Below are 22,067 nucleotides of genomic sequence, written 5' to 3'. Positions count from 1 at the left end.
CATTATTGTGTGAAATTTTGACGAAAATGCCGAAGAAGTCGAAACATTTTTTCTCAAAATTTTCCTATAAAACCATAAAAAAATAAAATTAGAATAATATGATTTTAATTTTTTCGTAATATTTTCTTCGTATTTTTGCAAATAACATGATTACTTTAGCTCCAACCTTCACAATTTAGGTTTCATTTTACTCCTCAAAATGTCTGGATGCTGTTATAATTTTTTTTTTATATATTTTTCGTAAGTATGAGCGTTATTGTTTCAAAAATATGTTTGTAAATACTTGAAATTATTTAACAAATTTGATTTTTCGCGAATCCATTGAGACTTTGCGATTATTTTTTGCATCATCGCAAAGGTTACGAATTCAGTTAACGATAATAGGATATAACAGCTAACTATATTAAGCCGCGATTTTTTTAGAATTTTTTCTAATTTATCTAATTAAAACGGTCATATCTTTTGCGCGCAACGATCAAAGTTAGTAACGAAAACAGATTTGGAATGCTGATTTTTTTCTTAATCTGTGTACCAAAAATCATCGATGTAGTATCAAAATTTTTTTTTGATTTTTTTGAAATGGAAAAGACAATTTTTGACATTTTTCCTGATATATAGATATTCTAGATTTAATATTATGTATGTATTTTATATTTTAAGGGTTCGCAAGGCTGTTCTGCTTTCAATGTGGCCTTCAGATAGTCAACGGTTCGAAGAACTCAATATCCAAACTTTTTAAAATCTGTTTTCACTCTGACCGTGAAGAGCTCTGCTTGGAATACACTATAGTCGTTTCTCAAATTTTATGGTTATTTAAGACCTAGTAGACACCAACGGTGGTACCTTCTCCCAATTTGGAGGATGGTTACTTCGGTTCCAATAGTCTCTACTTGGGATAATGACCTCAATATCTTCAAATCGCAAGATATGTTATATATGAGGCGCTCAACGCCAAAACGGCCTAACCCAAATACCCAATAACATCAAACTGACTATGTATAAAGATTTATCTGGAGCCTTTTGAAATATATTCTAAAAAATTCCATATTGCATTATTACAGAACTTAGCATAACGTAATGCTATTCAGTGCAATGGGGGACTTGTTTTTATAGTTATTTCAAAAGATTCTGGTTACATTTTTAAAGTCTGCTTGTGTTTTTTTTTTTTTTTTTTTTTTTTTTTTGTCATGTGGGTTAGTCCTTTTTGGCGCTGAGCGTCTCATATAGACCCAAGATTTTCAACAAGGATCCACTTAAATATTTGCTCCTAATTATCTTAGGATACACGAATAGAGTCTTCCCTATTTTTCCCGTTGTTCCAAATTTACTAACTATCCTCACAGCAGTATTGTTAGTACCATTTTTTTAAATCCTTTTCTTAAAAAATTAAAACTTTCAACACTCACAGCAGCCAGCGAGCCTAAAATTGTTATTTGCCGTTCTGTGTCCACTTGGCAAACAAAATGAACAGCAAAAAGAGCGGTTTAGTGGTTTTGTTCCGGCTTTAGTTTATTGCCTTTTGCTGGCATTTCTCGTTAGAATGATAAATGGTATTTCAATTTTGTTTTGCCACTCTTTTTTTTGGCAAAACATTGGCATTCTAAATCGTACATTGTGGTTATTACAACAAACATAGCCGGAGCAATAGAAATTTATTGGAAATAACAACCGAAATGAATGTATGTCTGTAAATATGTGTTTGTTGTATGCATCCGTAGGTGTATAACTATTGTTATTGATTTTTTTTTGCGATTGCCTTATCCGGACTTCGAAATATTTTAGTATTACATTTACAATTGTCCAAAATAAGCGATTAAACTGAAATCAAATTTTGATATTTTTCTGGAAATTTTTATTATTTGTGTGGTTGAGTAATTTTTATGACTGCTTCCACTTGCAAAACAAATTTGGAGTGTTTTATTTTTTCAACGAAACACCATTATATATTACAAAAACATGTCTGATTTAAGAGCATGGGAAGTTTGGCACAGTTTCCTTCCTGTTTGTTCAGATGCGTAGGGAGTTCGACTGGGATTGGAGAAGTGTTGATGGTACTCCCCAGTTTTTTTCGGAATTCTGAGTTTTCGACAGTGTATCCTGGAAAACATGCCCTCAAATCTTATTGTCCATGCAGAAATAGGTAAGAACTTGGGACCACGTATATGCCACATGTCAACATCTATCACATGTTATTGTTGTTATTGTAACATCATATGACATCGTTGGATAGTGGTTCTATCCAGTGAGTGATTCTCAGCGTAACACCCGGTCTGTACAATTTAACGGTATTTGATATATTTGTATGTTCATTTTTCTGCTTGATCTGGAATCTACTGAAGTTAGTTGAGTAGGTTTGGCAGGGCAGTTGAAAAGGTAGACACCATAGTTGTGTGAATATTATTTAAACCTGCTTGATAGACTTGTTGATCTAGGTATTCTCGCTTGTGCGCAATCCACCAAATGGTACTGCAATGAAATATTACCATTGTGTTGCTGTGTTGGAAACATCTCTGTCTTCTCATGTTAATGGTCCACAAAAGATATGAGGAGGCACACTGTTGCAGTTCTTAGGGCGCCATTCTGAGTGGTTTGAATATTTTTCCATTGCGTTGCACTTATATTTGCGGACCACACTAGCGCCACGTAGCTTACCATAGGGACCTTGAGGACCTTGTTCCTACATTTCAGCTTGTTGCAGATAGCTGCGGCATGCGCGAACGACGAGAACGTGCTGTCGATTGTGACCCCTAGAATTCTGGGGTAGTTTGTGCTCTAAATTCTCCTACCATCGGTCATGATATTTGTCTCCTCATGTAGACGGTCCACTGAAGACATGAAGAGGCATCCTGTTGCAGTTATCAGGCATTCTAACAGGTTTGAATATTTTTCCGTAGCGTTGCACTAATATTCGCGGACCGAACTGGCGCCGCATAAGTTACCACAGACCGACCCATCGCGTTATAAGTTATTAACTAGATTTCTATATCAGCCGGCTAGGGACTGAAGGACCTTGTCGCAGGTAGCTGTGACGACATGAAAAGTTGTCGAATGTGGCCCTTAAAATTTCGCATATTCCTCGCGTGTAAAAACAGGGAACAGATGTCAACAGGGAAGGTACCTGACGTCAAGATCGTACAATCATCCGCATACTTTACGATCTCAATGCCGTCTGGAGGGGGCGGAATACAGGAGAGGTAGAGGTTAAACAGTTCCGGAACTCTCTGTTTCCCTCTACGGGGTTTGGATTTCTTGTTTCTGAATTCCACGTAATACTGGCGCCCAAACATATAATTGATTATCCAAATTTTCAAACTTGACCGAAGGGTTGTCTGCTCGATGTCCCCAAACAGCGTTGAGTGCTTGAAAGGCTTTTGGTAAGTCAAGCGCCACCATCACTGATCTATCACACGGCTTGCTTTGGTTGAGTCCTCGACTAATATGTTTGGAGATGGCGTCCAGCGTTGTTGTGCTGTGCTGCTTACGGAACCCATGCTGATGATCTCTGACGTTGGGAAGGATTAAAGCCTCAATAATCATTGCGAAATCGGTCTGTACGATTCACACTGGCATCCTTACCTTGTTTCAGTAGCGGGAGCACCCTGCTCATTTCTAGACTTCGGCCACGATGTGGATGGCAAGCGACCGGGTTGAGCACTTTGGTGAGATTTTCGACTACCGGCTCATCCAGCTGTTTCAGCATTACCATCCATGCAGATTCCATCAGGGCCCAACGATTTGGATCGTTTTGCATGCTAAATTCTGGTGGTTTCTCCTCGACAGGAAGAGGTCTTTTCTTATCCATCTTTTCAAACTTGGCTGGAGGGTTGTCTGCTCGATGTCCCCAAACAGCGTGGAGTGCTTGACAGAATCAGAGGCTTTTGATAAGTCAAGCGCCACCATCACTGATCTATCACACGGCTTGCTTTGGTTGAGTTCTGGGCTAATATGTTTGGAGGTGGCGTCCAGCGTTGTTGTAGTGATGTGCTGTTTTCGGAACCCATGCTGATGATCGGCTATTGGATAGCTATCTCTGACCTTGAGGAGGAGAAAAGCCTCAAGAATCATTGCGAAATCGGGCTGTACGATTCACCTTTGCTGGCATCCCTACCTGGCTTCAGTATCGGAACCGCTCTGCCCATTTTCCAGACTTCGGACACGATGTGGATGGCAAGCGACAGTTTGAGAACTTTGGTTAGATTCTCGACTACCGGCTCATCCAGCTGTTTCGGCATTACTATATAGATTCCATCAGGGCCCATCGTTTTGCTTTCCTGATGGCATTCGCAACATCATCCATGCTAAATTCTGGTGGTTCCTCCTCAGCATTAAGAGATCTAATACGACGTAGTACTCTTCTCTTCGCCCTGTCGCCAAGGGGTGCTCGACAAATTATTCGATTAAAATAACATGAGCACCTTTTCGCTTCAGTCAGTGTAACGTCTTCAAACGTTACTGAGGTCTCATCATTCTTCTTTCCAGGGTTCGAGAGAGACTTAACCGTTGGCCACAATTTACTTATTTCGGCTCCACTGTTTCAACTCTGCAGATGATTTAGCAAATTGTTCCGCTAATGCTCACAGACCAACCTGTTAGCTTCCAGTGTCAGCTCTTTGACTCTAATCTCACATCGGGAATTCGACCAGCAGATACATATATAGCGAGCGAATGCAGCAGTTATTTGGGGTTATTCTGAACGAAAATTACCCGTAAGTTTTTTCACTATCTCTCTTAAATCGAAACGACGGAAAGACAAAACTCACGAAGAATTTTCGATCAGAATGTGGGGCGTTAAGACATTATGAAGTCGGACTGTCTACTGATGGTAACGATTATACAGAGTCTGACCCAAGAGAAATGCTGGTTTGCCAGGTGAATTTAGTAATCAGAATATGTGATACCATGGTTATGTCTGGCAAGCGGCGCTATCCGCTAATTATAGGACCGGGTAGCGAATGCTGCAGCTCATGATGAACATTAAAGTCTCCCAAGACCAGTCGGTTATGACCTTCAAAAAGCATGCTAGTGGGGATTTATACGCTAAGCAACTCTATCTCCACAGTTTCACACCTGAATAATACCTCCATATATTCCATGTGCGGGTCATTAGGGCCAGACTCAATGTCTGCATTGAACAGACTGGTTCCATAAGAAAGCTATACTAGGGGCACTAAAAAACCTTAGGCAACACGCAGTGTCGCCAGGCGTCATTTGACTTTTTTTGGAAAGGTTGACAGTTTTTAGTCTAAGCGTACTTAGGACAGTTTGACATGCGACTATGTGTTGGGTTGTTTTCAGTGCCCCTCGTACAAACACATGTAGTGACAGGGCGAAGAGAAGAGTACTACGTCGCATCAGATCTCTTCCTGCCGAGGATGAACCATCAGGAACGCTAAATCATCCAAAGCGTTGGGCCCTGATGAAATCCCCATGGAAATGCTGCAACAGATGGATGAGTCGCGGGTGGAGTATCTCACTAAATTTCTCAACCTGTTGCTAGCCACTCTAATTGTTCCCGAAGTCTGGAAAATGGACAGAGTGGTCTCGCTACTGAAGCCAGGCAAGGATGCCAGCAAGAGTGAATCGTACAGGCCGATTTAGCTTTTTTCGCCTGTAGCAAAGACTCTTAGAGGCCTTAGACCCCCCAGTGTCAGAAATAGCTATCTAGTTGTCGATCATCAGCATGGATTCCGTAAGCAGCACAGCACGACAACAGCGCTGCACGCCATTTCCATACATACATATTTGTCGAGGACTCAACCAGAGACCGCCGTGTGTCAGAATGGTCGCTCTTGACTTATCAAAAGCTTTTTATACTCCACGCTGTTTGAGGACATATAGCAGGCAACCCTCCAGCCAAACTTGAAACGTTGGATAATCAACTATATGTGTGGACGCCAGTCGTACGTGGAATTCAGGAACAAGAAGTCCAAACCCCGTGGAGTGAAACAAGGAGTTCCCCAAGTTGGGTGATATCTCCGGAACTGTTTAACCTCTACATCTCCTGTATTCCACCCCCTCCTGACAGCATTGAGATCATAACGAATGCGGATGATTGGACGTTCTTAACGTCAGGTACCTACCCTGATGACATCTGCCAGAGACTTAACTCCTATTTAACTGATCTTACCATATTTTTCAAACGTGGAATATGCATATACCCGCCGCTAAATCTACGGCCAATCTGTTCACCACATGGACGGCGCAGTATAGAAGAGAGTTGAATGTTGTGGTCGATGGTAGCAGAATTACGACCACAAACTGCTCCAAAATTCTAGGGACCACATTTGACACTTCGTTAACGTCGTCGCAGCTATCTGCGATAAACTGAAATGCAGGAAAGGAAAAAGGTCCTCAAGCAGGCAGCACTTGAGGGCAGGTAAAGAAACCTTGTTGACCACATATAACGGGATAGGTCGGTCTGTGGTAAGCTATGCGGCGCCAGTTTGGTTCCCGAATTTATGTGATACGCATTGGAAAAAGATTCAAGCTTGTCAGAATGCCGCCAACAGGGTGCCTCCTCAAGTCTTCAGTGGACCATCCACATGAGAATGCAAAGATTCTTCCAGTAAAGCAACACTATGAGATGCTGTCGTTGCAGTACTTGCTGGGATGTTATCGTGAGAGCCATCCCAATCACCATCTGGTGGGTAGGCCCGACAAATTCAGGCAAATCAAGGAGAATATCCACGTTATAGAGGAAGTGGTCCAACGATACAGGAGAGAACCCCTAGATCAACAGGCATATCAAGCAGGCTTAAATAACATTCACACAGACGCAGTTGCTAAGACCATATAGGGGGTTATCATTAACGGCAATTCCCCGTGCATTTTTTCACTTTCTCTCTTAAGTTGCAACGGCGGAAAAACAAACACGGTGAAATTTCATTCATGATAACCCCCATGGTGTGAAAAAAGGCAGTAGGTCTATCACAGCTGAGGAGCGTCAGCTGCCACGACAAACCAGAGTAATTTTGCCTCAACTACGCTCAGGATATTGCAGTATCGATAGCACCGTGCAAAACATATGTCCAGTATCCGGCATGGGCCCGCACCCAGACACAGAGCCTGATTGAGCAGAAGAACAAACATACAATAATAAACTCTGTTAGAAAAACAACGACATAAGAAAGCTATTTTCCCACCTCCACTTCTGGTGCGAACGTTCCCCAGTACCATCAAAAGCTGTACGCTGCACTTGTTGTTGAGCTTGGTTTCCTGCTCCACGCCAATATGATACACTGTGTGTAATTTTTTGTGTCATGGAAAATTAACCATATTCTGACACCGCAGCGTAATGGAAGACGAAAAATAAGAAGACACGTGCCTCGGCGTTTTTCCCTGTTACTTCGAATTTCGCGGTTATGGGCCCCCAAAAACCTGAGGCCTTGATGTCAAAAAGGACCATTTTGTCAGGCTCATATCTTCTAAACCGCTAAGAATTTTGGTTTACTCGTGGAGGCAAAGTTGTAGCTCTCGTCTTAAGGAATAATAATTGTGAAGACATAAAATCCATTCAACCTTATCTTCAAGGTCAAAATCGTTAAAGTCAAGTTTCCGTTACAATTTTTTTCTCAGATTTTGGCCTACAGATATCAAACCGATCAAAATTGAATCAAACAACCAACTACAAAAATGTACCTTAGATCTCAATAAACAACTTTCTAGAACAGACGAACCCTGTAGAAATGGTTCTTAAAGGTCAAAATAGCAAAACAAATGCAATTTTTATTTTATTTTTTCGGTTTCTGCTCCATAGAAATTAAACCATTCAAAATTCAAGAAAACATTCAACCACAATAATGTAGCGAATATATCAGTATACAACTTTGTGGAACATCAGAGCCCACTACGAACTGTTCTTAAAGGCCAAATAGCAAAAAACTTTAGAAAATATTCGATTTTTATACTTTTTTCTCCGATCCCGGTCCACAGATACCGAACCGTTCAAAATTCAAGAATACAAGCAACTACAAAAATATACCTAAGATCTCAGTTAACAACTTTCTAGAACATATGAACATTCTAGGAACGGTCCTTCATGTTCAAACTTTACTAACAATTATATTATGGTTAATGCTCAGGTCTGGAAATAACAAACTGTTCAAGGTTTGTTATTTACGGACCTGACCAGGAAAGAATGAGTAAAACTAATGGAATTTTGAACATGAAGGACCGTTCCTAGAATGTCCATATGGTCTAGAAAGTTGCATACTGATATATTCGCTACATTATTGTGGTTGCATGTTTTCTTGAATTTTGAATGGTTCAATTTCTATGGAACAGAAGCCGAAAAAAGAAAATAAAAATTGCATTTGTTTTGCTATTTTGACCTTTAAGAACCATTTCTACAGGGTTCGTATGTTCTAGAAAGTTGTTTATTGAGATCTAAGGTACATTTTTGTAGTTGGTTGTTTGATTCAATTTTGATCGGTTTGATATCTGTAGGTCAAAATCTGAGAAAAAATTATAACGGAAACTCGACCTTAACGATTTTGACCTTGAAGATAAGGTTGAATGGATTTTATGTCTTCACAATTATTATTATTTAAGATGAGAGCTACAACTTTGCCTCCACGAGTAAACCAAAATTCTTAGCGGTTTAGAAGATATGAGCCTGACAAAATGGTCCTTTTTGACATCAAGGCCTCAGGTTTTTGGAGGACCATAACCGCGAAATTCGAAGTAACAGGGAAAAACGCCGAGACACGTGTCTTCTTATTTTTCGTCTTCCATTACGCTGCGGTGTCAGAATGTGGTTAATTTTTTTCGTGTCGCACAGTGATATTCTTCCAACTCATGAAATCCGCTATTTCCCCGATCTCATCTCGGAGACCATTGCAATTAAATTGCACAAAGGACGAATTTTTCCGGATTGGAGCAACAACGGCAGGTGTTGTTGTTGCGAGAATAGCGGGGAGTCGTATATTCTGAGGACGGCTCAAAGTTACAGAATTTTCAAAAGTATCAGAATTTTTACAAGAAAAAAAAAACGATTCTGAAACACTGTAAGGCGTGATATGAGGAAAGTCTTCCTTGTCCCATTGGGGATGTTGTGGGAACATATGTATGCATATTAGAGATGGGCGCGTGCCTAATTTTTTAGGCATGCACGAACACGGACCAACATTTTTATGCACATTCACGCACAAACACGGCGTTTTTCGAGAAGGCACGAACACGCACTACTCACGGCACGACACGCGCCCACCTCTAATGCATATACCATCGTTAATCTAATGGTTGAAATTTATGTTTACCTGAAAAAATCCTTTCGAAAATTAAATACATTTTATTTTAAATATTTTTAACGATTTGTATTTATTTTTAAACGATTTGAACATATCTCATAAACACTGCACATTTGTTGAAATTACACTTTTAGAATAAAAATAGTACAATAATAGCTTGATATTACAACAAATATTACACAGAACAACAAAAAAATTAACTTATAAAAACTATTAATTACAAAATAAAGAAATGGTTGGGATTTTTAGGACTTGATAATTAGTAGAGAAAATGCAATTAAAAGAGAAAGTAAGCAACAAATAATTGAAATCAGAGGGACCAGATACAAAGGTAGAACTTCTCAGGAAAAAGTATAGAAATGGTTTGCTAATTACATTTAACAAGAAAAAACTGTAGAGTACATATATAAATTCGATATGTGTATGAACACATAATTATTGCAATGGCATAATCTCGGAAAATGTGAAGATTACCTCAAACAATTAACAATTTGTTATATATTTTTAATCGTTTAAATTTTGGACCCAATCTTAAATCTTGATATTCTTTGTAAGTATTGGGATCGCCTCAAATACAATATCCCTTATTTTGTAAATTGAAACATAAATAAGTTCTTTGGCATTCAGTTAAACAAGACGTGTAAGTATGTAATTGAAAAACACCAATTTATTGCAGAAAATTTAGATCTAAAAACAAGCACTGGGAAGTTTACTAAAAGCTTCTCAAAATTTTGATATAAATTTACAAGACAAAAACGCTGGATAAACACCAAGTGATCTATTTATCAATAAAAGTACTAATTTTCATATATGTTGTCTCCTTTTACACATCACAAAAGTGTTCTCAGCCTTCAAGGGAATAACAAGTATTTATTTATTTAGTATTTGAAGCGATAATTAACAAAAGATATCTTTTCCGTGAATTTTATGTTGATGTTCAAAATAATGTTTGAGCTTAGTTGCCTTTTAGTTGTAATATCCAAATCAAAATAGACATTTTTAAGTTCCTTTTAAAATTACAAATTTCAAAATATTTCAATATATTTATTGCATTTAGTAGATGATTAAATTAAGCACTTCCAAGCCTTAAGAAAATAGAAATGAATACAAATAGCGTACGTATTAACAAAATGAATTTAAAAAATAAAATTAAATGCCGAGCATTATATACAAAAGTTTGATTTTGTAGGATTTTAGATTAAGTAAAAGAAATAAATAGTTTTAAATTACAGGGAAACAAGTTTTAAAAACAATGCCAAAAGCTTAAAGATAAAAAAGAAACTGTGCCTATACAAATAAGAAAAACTGTTAAGAAGAGAGGGGGAGGGAGAAGAGGTAGTAATCGAGACTGGGTAGTGATGCAGATAATTTTTTTTTCTTTTTTTATAAGGAAAATTGTTGCACTTAAAATTAAATAATAATATTAATTATATAGCTGAACATGGTAATATTTGATTGGTGAGCCAATAAAAATTTGACCCTCCTCGAGTTACTGTTAACCAATGTTTGCCGGTATAAAGTAAATAGTGTGTTACCTTATTGTTATTTGTTGGTTCTAACAAAGAATCTGAGTTACTGTGTTTCTCTAGAATTTTGCACTTCTTGGTTATAGGAATCTCCTCTTTGTTAGGTTGTTTTTGGTTTTTTTCTTTGAACCACTTTCAAGGCACTTATTTACTTTATCTGAGTAGTAGAGAATTAACTTGCATTTCTTTTTTATAAATTATAACTAAATACATATGTAGCTACAAAACATTTATACTTATATTTAAATTATTTACATGTTGTTTTTTTTTTCATTCTTTTACTATCTAAAACTTAAATTTAATGCATTTAATTTTTTATGATTTTGTGCTTTTTTCCTTAAATTTATTGGGAGTTTTTTAGTTTTAACTTAATTATTATGGCTAAGTTTAGTGGTAGGGAGGGATGGATATACATTTCTTTTGGTTTAGTAGTACTTCTTGCCCATATTCCTCTTGTTGGGAATTTATGCAGTTGGTGGTTTTCCATGTACCCGGAATCGATACAGACATGTGTAGAGCGGTTGACCGTGATTCGATTCGATGCGTAATTCCACAATTTCATAGGGACGATTGATGTTGGGATTTTGTACGGGGAAATACTGCAAAGAAGCATCATTATCCGCATATTCATACTCACCGAAAAGTATTGGCTCCTGATCCTTTTCATGCTCAAGACCCTGAAAACAAATAGATAAAATACGGAGACTGTGAATAAATAGGAAATTAAATTGGATGCAAAATATGCTTAAATAGGAAAAGTGAAATTAATTTAATTGAGAGTCGATTTAGCCATGTCCGTCTGTCTGACTGGTGCACATAGTAACAAAGTCAGTAATGGTTTTGGGGTCCACCCTTTGCGACACGTAATTTTTAAAGGATCATCAAAACAATAAACGTGGATTTTCTAAACAATATCTTTTCAAGGACCATCTGAGCAATAAACGTGGATTTTTTAAACAATATTTTTCAAGGACAATCCCAGCAATAAACGTGGATTTTTAAACAAACATCCGAGCAATAAACGTGGATTTTTAAACAATATTTTTCAACAAACATCCGAGCAATAAACGTGGATTTTTAAACAATATTTTTCAACAAACATCCGAGCAATAAACGTGGATTTTTAAACAATATTTTTCAAGGACCATCCGAGCAATAAACGTGGATTTTTTAACAATATTTTTCAACAACCATACTGGCAATAAACATGGATTTTTTTAAACAATATTTTTCAAGAACCATCCTAGTAATAAATGTGGATTTTATAAACAATATTTTTCGAGGACCATCCGATGAATAAACGTGGATTTTTAAAACAATATTTTTCAAGCGTAAATAAACTTAGGTTTTTTTTAAAACAATTTTTAAGGGTAAATAAACCTGCATTTTTAAAACAATATTTTTTAAGGGCAAATAAACCTGGATTTTTTGGGTGACGTAGGGGATGGAAGATACCAAGCAACGGTCCTGACCTGGTTTTAACATGGCAAAGCCCAGGATTTATCTTGGTCCCTCTTTCATCTCAAGTGGACACTGACCTCCCCGTGGTGTCACCTGGGGTACTGCCTTTAACACCCGTTACAGGTAGTGAGCTAACATGTGCCGCGCGTTCTCCCATAAGAACGTTAAAAACTTGGGTTTGGGCGTCGGGTTAGTGACCCTCCCCTAGAAAAAACAGCATACTATGAAAAAACGAAAGAAAAGAAAAACAACCCCCTCTAAAGTTGACGAACCCCGCAAACGTTTTAAGGACCATGATCTGCGAATCTGTACCTGGAATGTTCGCACTCTTTATAGAGAAGGTGCAGTCTTCGCATTGGCAGACGTAATTGAAAAGTACAAGACCGATATTACTGCCATACAGGAAATACGATGGATTTTGAAAGGCGTCACAACAACACCTAAAGGTGACGCACTGTATTATAGCTGCCATGACGTAAAGCATGAGTTTGGTTGCGGATTTGTAGTTAGTCGGAGACTAAAACATCTGGTATCCAGCTTCACTCCAGTGAATGAAAGACTTGCTGCAATTCGAATAAAAGCTAAATTCTTCAACATCAGCTTTATTTGCGCGCATGCTCCCACTGAAGAAAAGGACGAACAGACCAAAGATATATTTTACGAGCGCTTAGAAGAAACATATGACAGTTGCCCTGCCCATTACATTAAAATCATTCTAGGCGATTTTAATGCCAAAATTGGAAAGGAGAATATCTTTGGCCCAACTGTCGGGAAATTCAGCCTCCACAGTGAAACATCTGACAATGGTATGAGGCTGATAGACTTTGCAGCTGAAAAAAACATGGTAGTTAGCAGTACCAGATTTAATCATCTCGATATTCATAAGGGCACCTGGCTGTCTCCAGATCAGAAAACAAGAAATCAAATTGATCATGTTGTGATAGATGGAAGACATTCATCGAGCGTGTTGGATGTACGATCGTTCCGAGGCGCAAACATTGATTCGGACCACTACCTTGTTGCAGCAAAGGTACGCACCCGCTTAAACGTAGCAAACAAAGTACGAACAGGCACAACACGAAAGTTAGACATCGGTAAGCTGCAATCACAACAGATAGCCACAGCATATTCCACTCAACTAGCCCAATTGCTTAATCAAAGCACTCCTCATCCCGATAACATATCAGCGCAATGGCAAAGCATTGCCCACTCCATGCAAACAGCCGCAAAATCCATACTTGGATACCAGAGGCCTCCACCAAGGAATCCATGGTATGATCAGGAGTGTCGTGCTGCCACCGAAGAGAAAAATGCGGCATATAGGGCTACTTTACAATCCGTAGCAACGCGTAGCGCACGAGAGAGATACAGGGAGAAAAGGAGAGAGGAGAAACGTCTTTTCCGCAGGAAAAAGAGAGAGATGGAAAAGCGGGAGTGTGAAAAAATCGAGATGTACAGGAGCCAGAATGAAGTCCGAAAATTCTACCAAAGAGTCAAGCATCAAACTGATGGCTTTGGTACAGGCGCATCCTCCTGTAGAGACCAGCAAGGTAATTTGGTAACTGATACAGGATATGGAAAGAACATTTTTCAAAACTGTTGGTATCCAATAGCAGCGAAGACGACGATGATACCACAGTCCCAATCCCAGAAGATGGTATTGAATGTATACCGCCCAGCCAAGATGAGGTAAAGACAGCAATAAATCGGCTGAAGAATAATAAGGCAGCAGGATCCGATGGCTTACCAGCCGAGCTGTTCAAAACCGGAGGCGACACACTGATAAGGTGTATTCATCAGCTAGTTAGCACCATCTGGCAGGAAGAACGAGTACCCGACGATTGGAACCTGAGTATCCTGTGCCCCGTCCACAAGAAGGGAGATAAGACTGTATGCTCTAACTATAGGTGCATAAGTCTACTCCCTATTGCCTACAAGATCGTGTCAGGGATATTGTGCGCCTATGGTCAACGAGATAATTGGACCATACCAATGCGGCTTTAGACCTGGCAAGTCCACCATTGACCAGATATTTAGCCTGCGGCAAATCCTGGAGAAGACCCAAGAGATGCAGATCGACACCTACCACCTTTTTGTCGATTATAAAGCAGCCTTCGACAGCCCGCTTCGTTCAAAGGTATTCCAAGCCATGTCTGAATTTGGTATCCCCGCAAAGCTCATCCGTCTTTGCAAAATGACTTTAACTGACACGAGGTCCCAGTTAAAATAGGAAAGAACCTCTCCGAAGAGTTTGATACCAAAAGAGGTTTCAGACAAGGAGACAGCCTTCGTGTGATTTCTTTAACATCCTGCTGGAAAAGGTTATACGAGAGGCAAACGTCAAAAGAAGTGGCACAATCTACACCAATAGTCACATGTTACTTCCTTATGCTGATGATATAGACATCATAGGCCGATCAGTAAAAGAAGTAACTGTTAACCTTTATGAAGGTCGAAGGAGAATCTGCTAAAGTGGGTCTGGCGGTAAACGGTGAGAAGACCAAGTTGATAGTGTCGACGCGCAATGCGTCCACTGAGCTCTAGTAACAGACTTCGTCTACCTCGGCACCTCCGTAAACACAACAAACGACATCAGTTGTGAAATAAAAAGAAGAATTGTATTGACCAACAGATGCTACTTTGGTTTAAGTAAGCAGTTTAAAAACAAAGCCACATCTCGTCAAACAAAAATAACGCTCTACAAAACACACACAGCACGGGTAGTGCTGATGTATGGCTCCGAAGCCTGGGTACTTGCGCAAGCAGACATGGCAGTGCTTGGTGTGTTTGAGAGAAAAATTCTTCGAAAGATCTACGGACCAATCTGCGTTGACGGTGAATATCGACGTCGCATGAACCACGAGCTGTATCTGCTGTACAACGACATCAATATTGTTAAACGTATCGAGATGCAGCGATTGCGTTGGCTAGGCCATATCATAAGAATGAGCGATGATGACCCCTAAAAAGGTGTATAAACACGGACCGCTTGGCGGTGCACGCAGAATTGGCAGGCCAAGGAATAGATGGCGCAAACAAGTGGATGATGAGATGAAAAGGCGCGGTATTCCAGAAAGCGAAGCAACAAATAGAGAGATCTTTTCTTAGTTCGGCCTATAGAACAAATGTTCTGTAATGGGCCAGCTAAGTAAGTAAGTAAGTAAACCTGGATTTTTAAAACAATATTTTTCAAGGACCTTCCGAGCAATAAACGTGGATCTTTTTCAAGAACCACCCGTGCAATAAACTGTCAAGTGTGGAACTGAATAACTTGAGTTGCTTAATTTATACATCCCGCCTACACTGTGCCCACTTTTGGAAGGTCAGAACCGACTGGTTTATAGAACTTTAGTGGACATCACCGAGCTGTGACATTCGATCCTAAGTAAGTGTTTTACACGTGTAAACTGGTCTAACAAATGAAGAAGAGGTCCTAGCGGGACACCATGTTGGTCGGTGAGAATAAGCGGAGCAAGTGGCTAAATCACATGAAGAGTTGCAACATTGGAACAGTAAATAATCAATTGTGGACACTCCCGAACCCTAGAAAGAAGAGAGATAGGACCTCAGTCACGTTTGGCGACGTTACGCTGACTGATCCGAAGTGGTGCTTAAGTTATTTTAATCGACAGCTGGATGAACCGAGAGTCGAGTATCTCACCAAAGTTCTCAATCTGTCACAACCTTGCCACCTACATCGTGCTGAAAAATTGGCATGCCAGCAAAGGTGACTTGTACAGATCAATTTCGCTTTTGTCGTCCGTAGAAAAACACTTGACTTTCTATTCCTAGCCAGAATCAAAAAAAGAGTATCCTGTTTCCGTTAACAATAATGGATATCGTAATCGACACAGCACTATAACAGCGCTACACGCCGCCTCTTCGTATCATCTCAATCATCAAACATTACTAGTGGTTCAACTTAGATCCGACTTGTCCACTATTCTGAATATGTACTTAACAATCCAGAATTATTACAGGTATAATAGACAAATGACCAGAATGCAGGCGGGGACCACATAATACAGTTCACCTTTTTGTTTGTCCAGTTCGACCCATATAATATGGACCTACCTTAAATGTCAAACGAATAAATAGCAAATTCCGATGACAAACCTACTAAAAGTTGTCGAAATACTACAAATCTTGGGGTATCTTTATATGAAAGCTATACTAAAGCTCCCGCCTATGTTAACAACTTTCAGTAAGGGGCTTTTGTGCCAATCAATGGCATTCTTCTTTCATATCATTGAGGGCGAACAGATTCCGTCTAGTCAATTATATTTGAACATCTTTGTGTCGCCCCAGCACATAAATTCGAAATTAGAAAATCGTTAAAAAAACTTACCCAAACTGTAAAATTCTTTGGTGCAGAATCAATGGCTCCGTTTGGCGCCAGACTTTTTGGAATATGCTCCAGGGTAAAACCAGTGACATAAACCATTGAATTTAACTTCAGCACTGAAATAGAAATAAAAATTAATAAATTATGTCCAATACAATAAAGTTGAACCTCTATTATCCCAAGAGGAATTTTAACATATTGCACGCCCAGCGGTATAACAGCAGTTCAACTATATTTCAAATTGAAATCTTCTTGATCTTCCTCACTTCGTCTCCTTTCAACATCTTACCCAAAAATCCAGGAAAACCTTGGAAAGCCCAACATTCACCAGGTTGAACATTGGGTGATATGGCGACACGTGGTGTATTTGTGGGATACCATAAGGGTATACCGAATATGGATATTTGAGCCGATTTGGTTTGATAGCTTTCGGTACAGCGTGTTGATAAAATTTGACCACCAGCCGATTCCAAGGCAAAGTCCACCAAGCCCGTTTTGTCGGCATCATAAATGGCCAACACTGATTTCACAATGTTGCGTACTTCTTCCTCGGACAGGGCAGCCTTAATTTGACCCTCCAGCTTGGTGTTACTTTCCTTGTGTTTATTTTCCACGGCAATGATTATTTCCTCTTTGAGTCTCTCACTGATATCACGCATTAGGAACATGGCAGATTTATCAATTTCCTGCCTGATCTTGTCATGGGTACGATTATTGATATCCGACAAACGTTGTTCCAAATAATCTTTGGCCACAAACATAGAATTGACCCAATGTTGTAGGTCACCATCATCGAATTTGACACCGTCCTTTAACGAAGCACTAAATCCAAGAATGTCAATCAAAGAAAGTTTCACCTGCTGGTTGAGTAAATGGAATTGCTCCTCTTTGAGATTATTTAATTTGGTGGAAATTTCTTGGATTAAATTTGAGAAACGTTGATCGGTTGAAAACTCCAATTCTTGTAGACGTTTTAGCAAATCATCTTGGGTTTGCTGTAAATGTTTTATGGAATAATGGAGACCTTCATTTTCAGAAAGTTTATCACTGAGCGAGAGCTTTATAAAAGCCACCTCTTGGCCTAAATTGTCAATGATGAGTTTTTGTTGCTCCAAAAAGGCAAAGTTATCGGATCCCTGTTTTGACGATGATGATTGGTACTGTTGTAATTCGAGTAGTTTGTCGTGTAATTTGGCATTGATTTGTTGGGAGATTTCATCGTTGATGTAGGTGCTAAATAGTGGAGCCCTTAAAAGTTTTCCCAGGAGAGCATCTATATCCAAGTTTTCCACAATTGTGTGATAGTGGGCATGATTGTGCACTTCCAAAGTTTGGGAAACTAAACGTTTTATTTCCTCTATATTATTGGCTGAAAGTTGTACGGGTAATTTGAAATCCGTGCTTTGTTGGAGTTTTAGCAACACCTGTTGTACTATGAGATTGAGTTCACTATCACTGAGTGTCGCCGCCGTTAAGTCTTTATCCCGCTTTTGACGTGATATTGTTTCCAGATTTTCTTTCATTAATTGTACTATTAAATTAATTTGTTTAGATGAAAGCTCCGTAGAAGCTTTTTGGGTTTGTTGTTCCACCTTCTTCTGTTGCTCCTGTAATTTCAAATCCACTAATGTTTGTACATATGAATTAATGTGATTCAAAATATTCTCATATTCTTCGGTGGGTAGCGATTTTTCCATGGACATTTTAATGTTGTCCAAAGTTTTTTGACTAGCACTTTGTTGGCTTGAGAATAGAGGTAATTGTAAAAAGCTTTTTATGGCATGAACATTGGTGTACATAGATCCTCTCAGTGTGGTAATCAGGGAGAGGGGTAATAGAGAATTCCAACGTTGAGTATATAATAGGCGATCTTCTTCATCCAGCAGGTACCAGGCTATTGGTTGAACATAGGGGTGTTGTTGGGCGGGAAAAAGAGAGAGAGGAAAACAAAAAGGCTGGGATTAGAAAAATACTCCTCCTCTTTGGTGGATGCAATGCAATGAGAACCTTCTTCATTTGTTAAATAAAATTATAGATAAATGGGAGGGGGAAACAAAACAGCCTCAGGTAGTTGGGAAAGTCCAAATTTTAGTATAAGCCAAAAATTTCAGTATGGGGAAAATGTAAGAAATAAAATCAAGGCCAATTTTAAGACTAAGGGAAAGTTAAAAGCATAGCGTAGCAATTTTTTATAAAATAAAATAACATCAAACAAATGAAGAAGGATAGAGTATTTTTCCAATTCGTTGCCATTTTGTCCCTTCTCTTTTGTGTTTCTTCTTCCTTTACCACCACTCACATATACTTATATATACACATAAAATACAGTTTAGAAATACTTACCTCTTTATACCCACCAAACTAGAGATCCCCACCCTTAGTGTAATTGTGGACATTTGCACTTTTCCCCCAAAATTATTTCGTCTTGGCCTATTGTTATTGAGATTCGAAATACTAAGAAACTTTATAAAGCCCCTTTTCCTAACTTTTAGCCTGTGTGTGAAATCATATCTGTACTTTTTAAAACAATGCGTTACAGAGAATTATTCGTTATAGAGAAGTTCGGATGTAAATTGTTTATGGTCTGTACATCCCAAGCTATAATGAGGGGTTCGTTGAGTGTTGTGTTAGCCTTCGAGTTCACAGAAAATGACGTCCACATGAGAAAGGACGCAGCAAAGTTGAACGTTAAAATGAATTACCATACAATGTTTAAAATTAGCTGAAGCTTTTGTCGTCCATGTGTAACATGAAACAACTTCCAACCGACCCATTGTGGCTCGGGCTTTGGAACCTTAAACAACAAACAATTCTGAAATCGAATTTAGGACCTCCATTACTTGTTACAACATAGGGGGTTATTCTGAACGTAAATTCTCCGTGAGATTTTTCACTCTCTCCCTTAAGTCGAAACGACGGAAAGACAAAACTCACTTCGAATTTTCGTTCAGAATAAGGCTGATAAGTACATAAGCACACATACAAATAGTAACAATGATATTGTTTAAATCTTAAATCACAATTGGCCAAAGAACGATATACATATTTTGGGAAACATTACAAATTATCCCCGCCTAAACAACCCACAACATTTATATAAAAATTAACAACTCATGAACAAATTTTATGTGTGTGTGTGTGTTTTTAAAGTGTTAGAAAAAGTTTTATTTAAAAAATATTTTACAAATATAAGAAAAAATTGGGTTGATAAATTAAGAGTGAAGAAAATACAATACATCATGGAAGATAATTTTATTTAATATTCAAATTTGTTAAGTTGTTTAACAACTAGTTTTTTATTTTTGTTTTAATATCAAATGAAAAAAGACACACAGTGATTAAGAGAATGGGAATATACTCTGAGGAGTGCCCAAAAATTAGTGGATAAAGAAGAAAAGAAAGATAACTCAATGAGAAATAGCGGCCAAAAACAACTTTTCCCTAGCGAAGACTTTGTTGCACAAAATAAATATGTTAAAAAATGGGTCAAGTTTCAACCGCAGCTACATGTGAAGTATGTGATGTTTCAAAATTAAAAAATTAAAAATTGAAGTATTTAAAGACAATATAATCATCGATAGCTCGTTATTTTGAATATATTCTATTATTTTGCAGGTCATTTTTATACCATCGTGGGAATGGACTGAGCTATACTTCTCAGTTTATTTGTCAGATTATTCCTGGTACTTAGCCAATTTTGCACAATGCCCAAAATGTGATTGGTCCTTAAGCTGAAAACACATCCAACGTTTGAGTAAAGTTTTGTGTTGGGCGTTAAGAAAAAAACAACAACAACAGGGCGACGCCAACATCAAAGTCCAGCGTTGATATATTTCAAATGAATTAGAATTTTTCGGCATCATGCCGAACAGTGTAAAAACGACCAAAACGACACAAAATTTTACCCAAACGTTGCATGTGTTTTCAGATTTATGGTCCAAAATGTGATTGATCAGATCGCCTAGAAGGAAGCGCAAACCACAACAGCATAGTTTCGTTGACAGCTTGCTCAATAAAAAGTTTTTGGGAGAAGGAGACCAATCGGACAATAATTTTGATAATGTTCCCTGCGCCTAAAGAAAACATTAGCACTATTGGTTCTTCGTTTAAAATTAATTTTTTGTTGTTGTAGACACTATAAGTTTGGTACAGAATAGGATTACAGTCGTCGGCGGTATCAGACAATGGTTTTATTCAAAGACATTGGTTTGGTAGAAAGTTTCCTGTGTATGAGAAAATATCGATCAAGGAAAAAGAAGACTTTTTAAGGTCTCCTATAGATAGAAGACCTCTTAAGGACTTCTAAAGATAGAAAACCCCATGAAGCATTCACTCTTGAGACCTTCTTAAGGACTACCGTGGAAAGAAGACCTTCTAAAGGCCAGGTGGAACACTTTAGACAAAAAATCATATCGGCACGAATTACACAGAGTTCAAAGAGCGGGATCAATGCTCATCAGTGGTGCTACAAAGAGCACACCTCAGGCTGACCTTAACGCACTACTGGATCTTATTCCGTTAGTCCTTGTTGTAGAGAATCAGGCATCCAAGAGTGCTCTTTATCTCAAGGAGCATAATATGTGGCCCAGGGATCAACATGGCTACGCTGCGATTCTTAGAGGTAGTTTACACTATCTATCAATGTCATATGACACGAAATAAAAACATTCCATATTTACCCACGGAGGCAATGTGGAGACGTAGTTCTTTTTTACATTTTTCCTGGTGTGGACGCACAGAGTAAATGGCGTAAGGAAAATCTCCAATATTACACATATTAGCGAATATATAACGATGGAAAATTTCATGTCATATGACATTTACATATAGTTTAAACTACCCCTTAGTCGAACAAAAGTGCCAATGAGCACTGAGAGAGATTAAGTGGTTACATATCACCACAAATGAACTTCGAACAAACAATTGCGCACAATCCTGTACCCACAACATACCACCTCTAGACGGTATAGAGATTTATACCGATGGATTAAAGATGGAGAATGGAACAGGTGCAGGTGACACCTCGACCTCCTCGACTCGCTTTAAAGTTCAATGAAAATTGTAGTGTCTTTCAAGTCGAAATTGTGACTGTTTACGTCGATAGTAAAGCATTCCTCAAATCACTTATATCCTACTCCATCAAGTCATACCTAAAATCAACTGGGTCCCAGAAGATTTGTCGACAAGTTAAAAGATACTACTATCGAAAACTCAATCAAGCCAGCTGTGTGTCATTTCATGCGGCTGGTGGAACAAGGATAGCCAGTTTAGAAAAACGAAGACAATCTGGCCATTCCTCTCCAAACGCAGAACCTCTACTTTCGCTAAAGAAGACCGATTTCAGATTAACAGTAGGCATAATTATATATAATTGTTCCACAAACATCCCATACGGGACAGGGGAGACTTCTCTCATATCAATGAGTGCACCCCGATTCATATTAAGCTCAATGATATGGGACCTACTGTTTATCGCCGAGTCCGAAC

General features: G+C 38.6%; 1 protein-coding gene across 1 annotated transcript in view; it reads right to left on the bottom strand.

The window, feature by feature from the left end:
* Window positions 1–9,287: 9,287 nt before the first annotated feature.
* Window positions 9,288–22,067, bottom strand: part of koi (Sad1 and UNC84 domain-containing protein klaroid) — a 53,328-nt gene continuing 40,548 nt past the window's right edge. The window contains exons 6-8 of the mRNA XM_073988473.1: window positions 16,870–18,474; window positions 16,584–16,696; window positions 9,288–11,451 (exon numbers count right to left, since the gene is read on the bottom strand). Coding sequence (XP_073844574.1) covers window positions 11,239–11,451; window positions 16,584–16,696; window positions 16,870–18,474 — 1,931 coding nt within the window. The 3' untranslated portion in view covers window positions 9,288–11,238. The remainder of the gene's footprint in view (window positions 11,452–16,583; window positions 16,697–16,869; window positions 18,475–22,067) is intronic.

This window comes from Musca autumnalis, unplaced genomic scaffold, assembly GCF_047663935.1.
Source record: "Musca autumnalis isolate F117 unplaced genomic scaffold, ASM4766393v1 scaffold_5, whole genome shotgun sequence".
In the NCBI taxonomy this organism is placed as follows: Eukaryota; Metazoa; Arthropoda; class Insecta; order Diptera; family Muscidae; genus Musca; species Musca autumnalis.
Note: the sequence above shows the minus strand (reverse complement) of the source record. Positions and strands in the feature narration are given on the sequence as shown.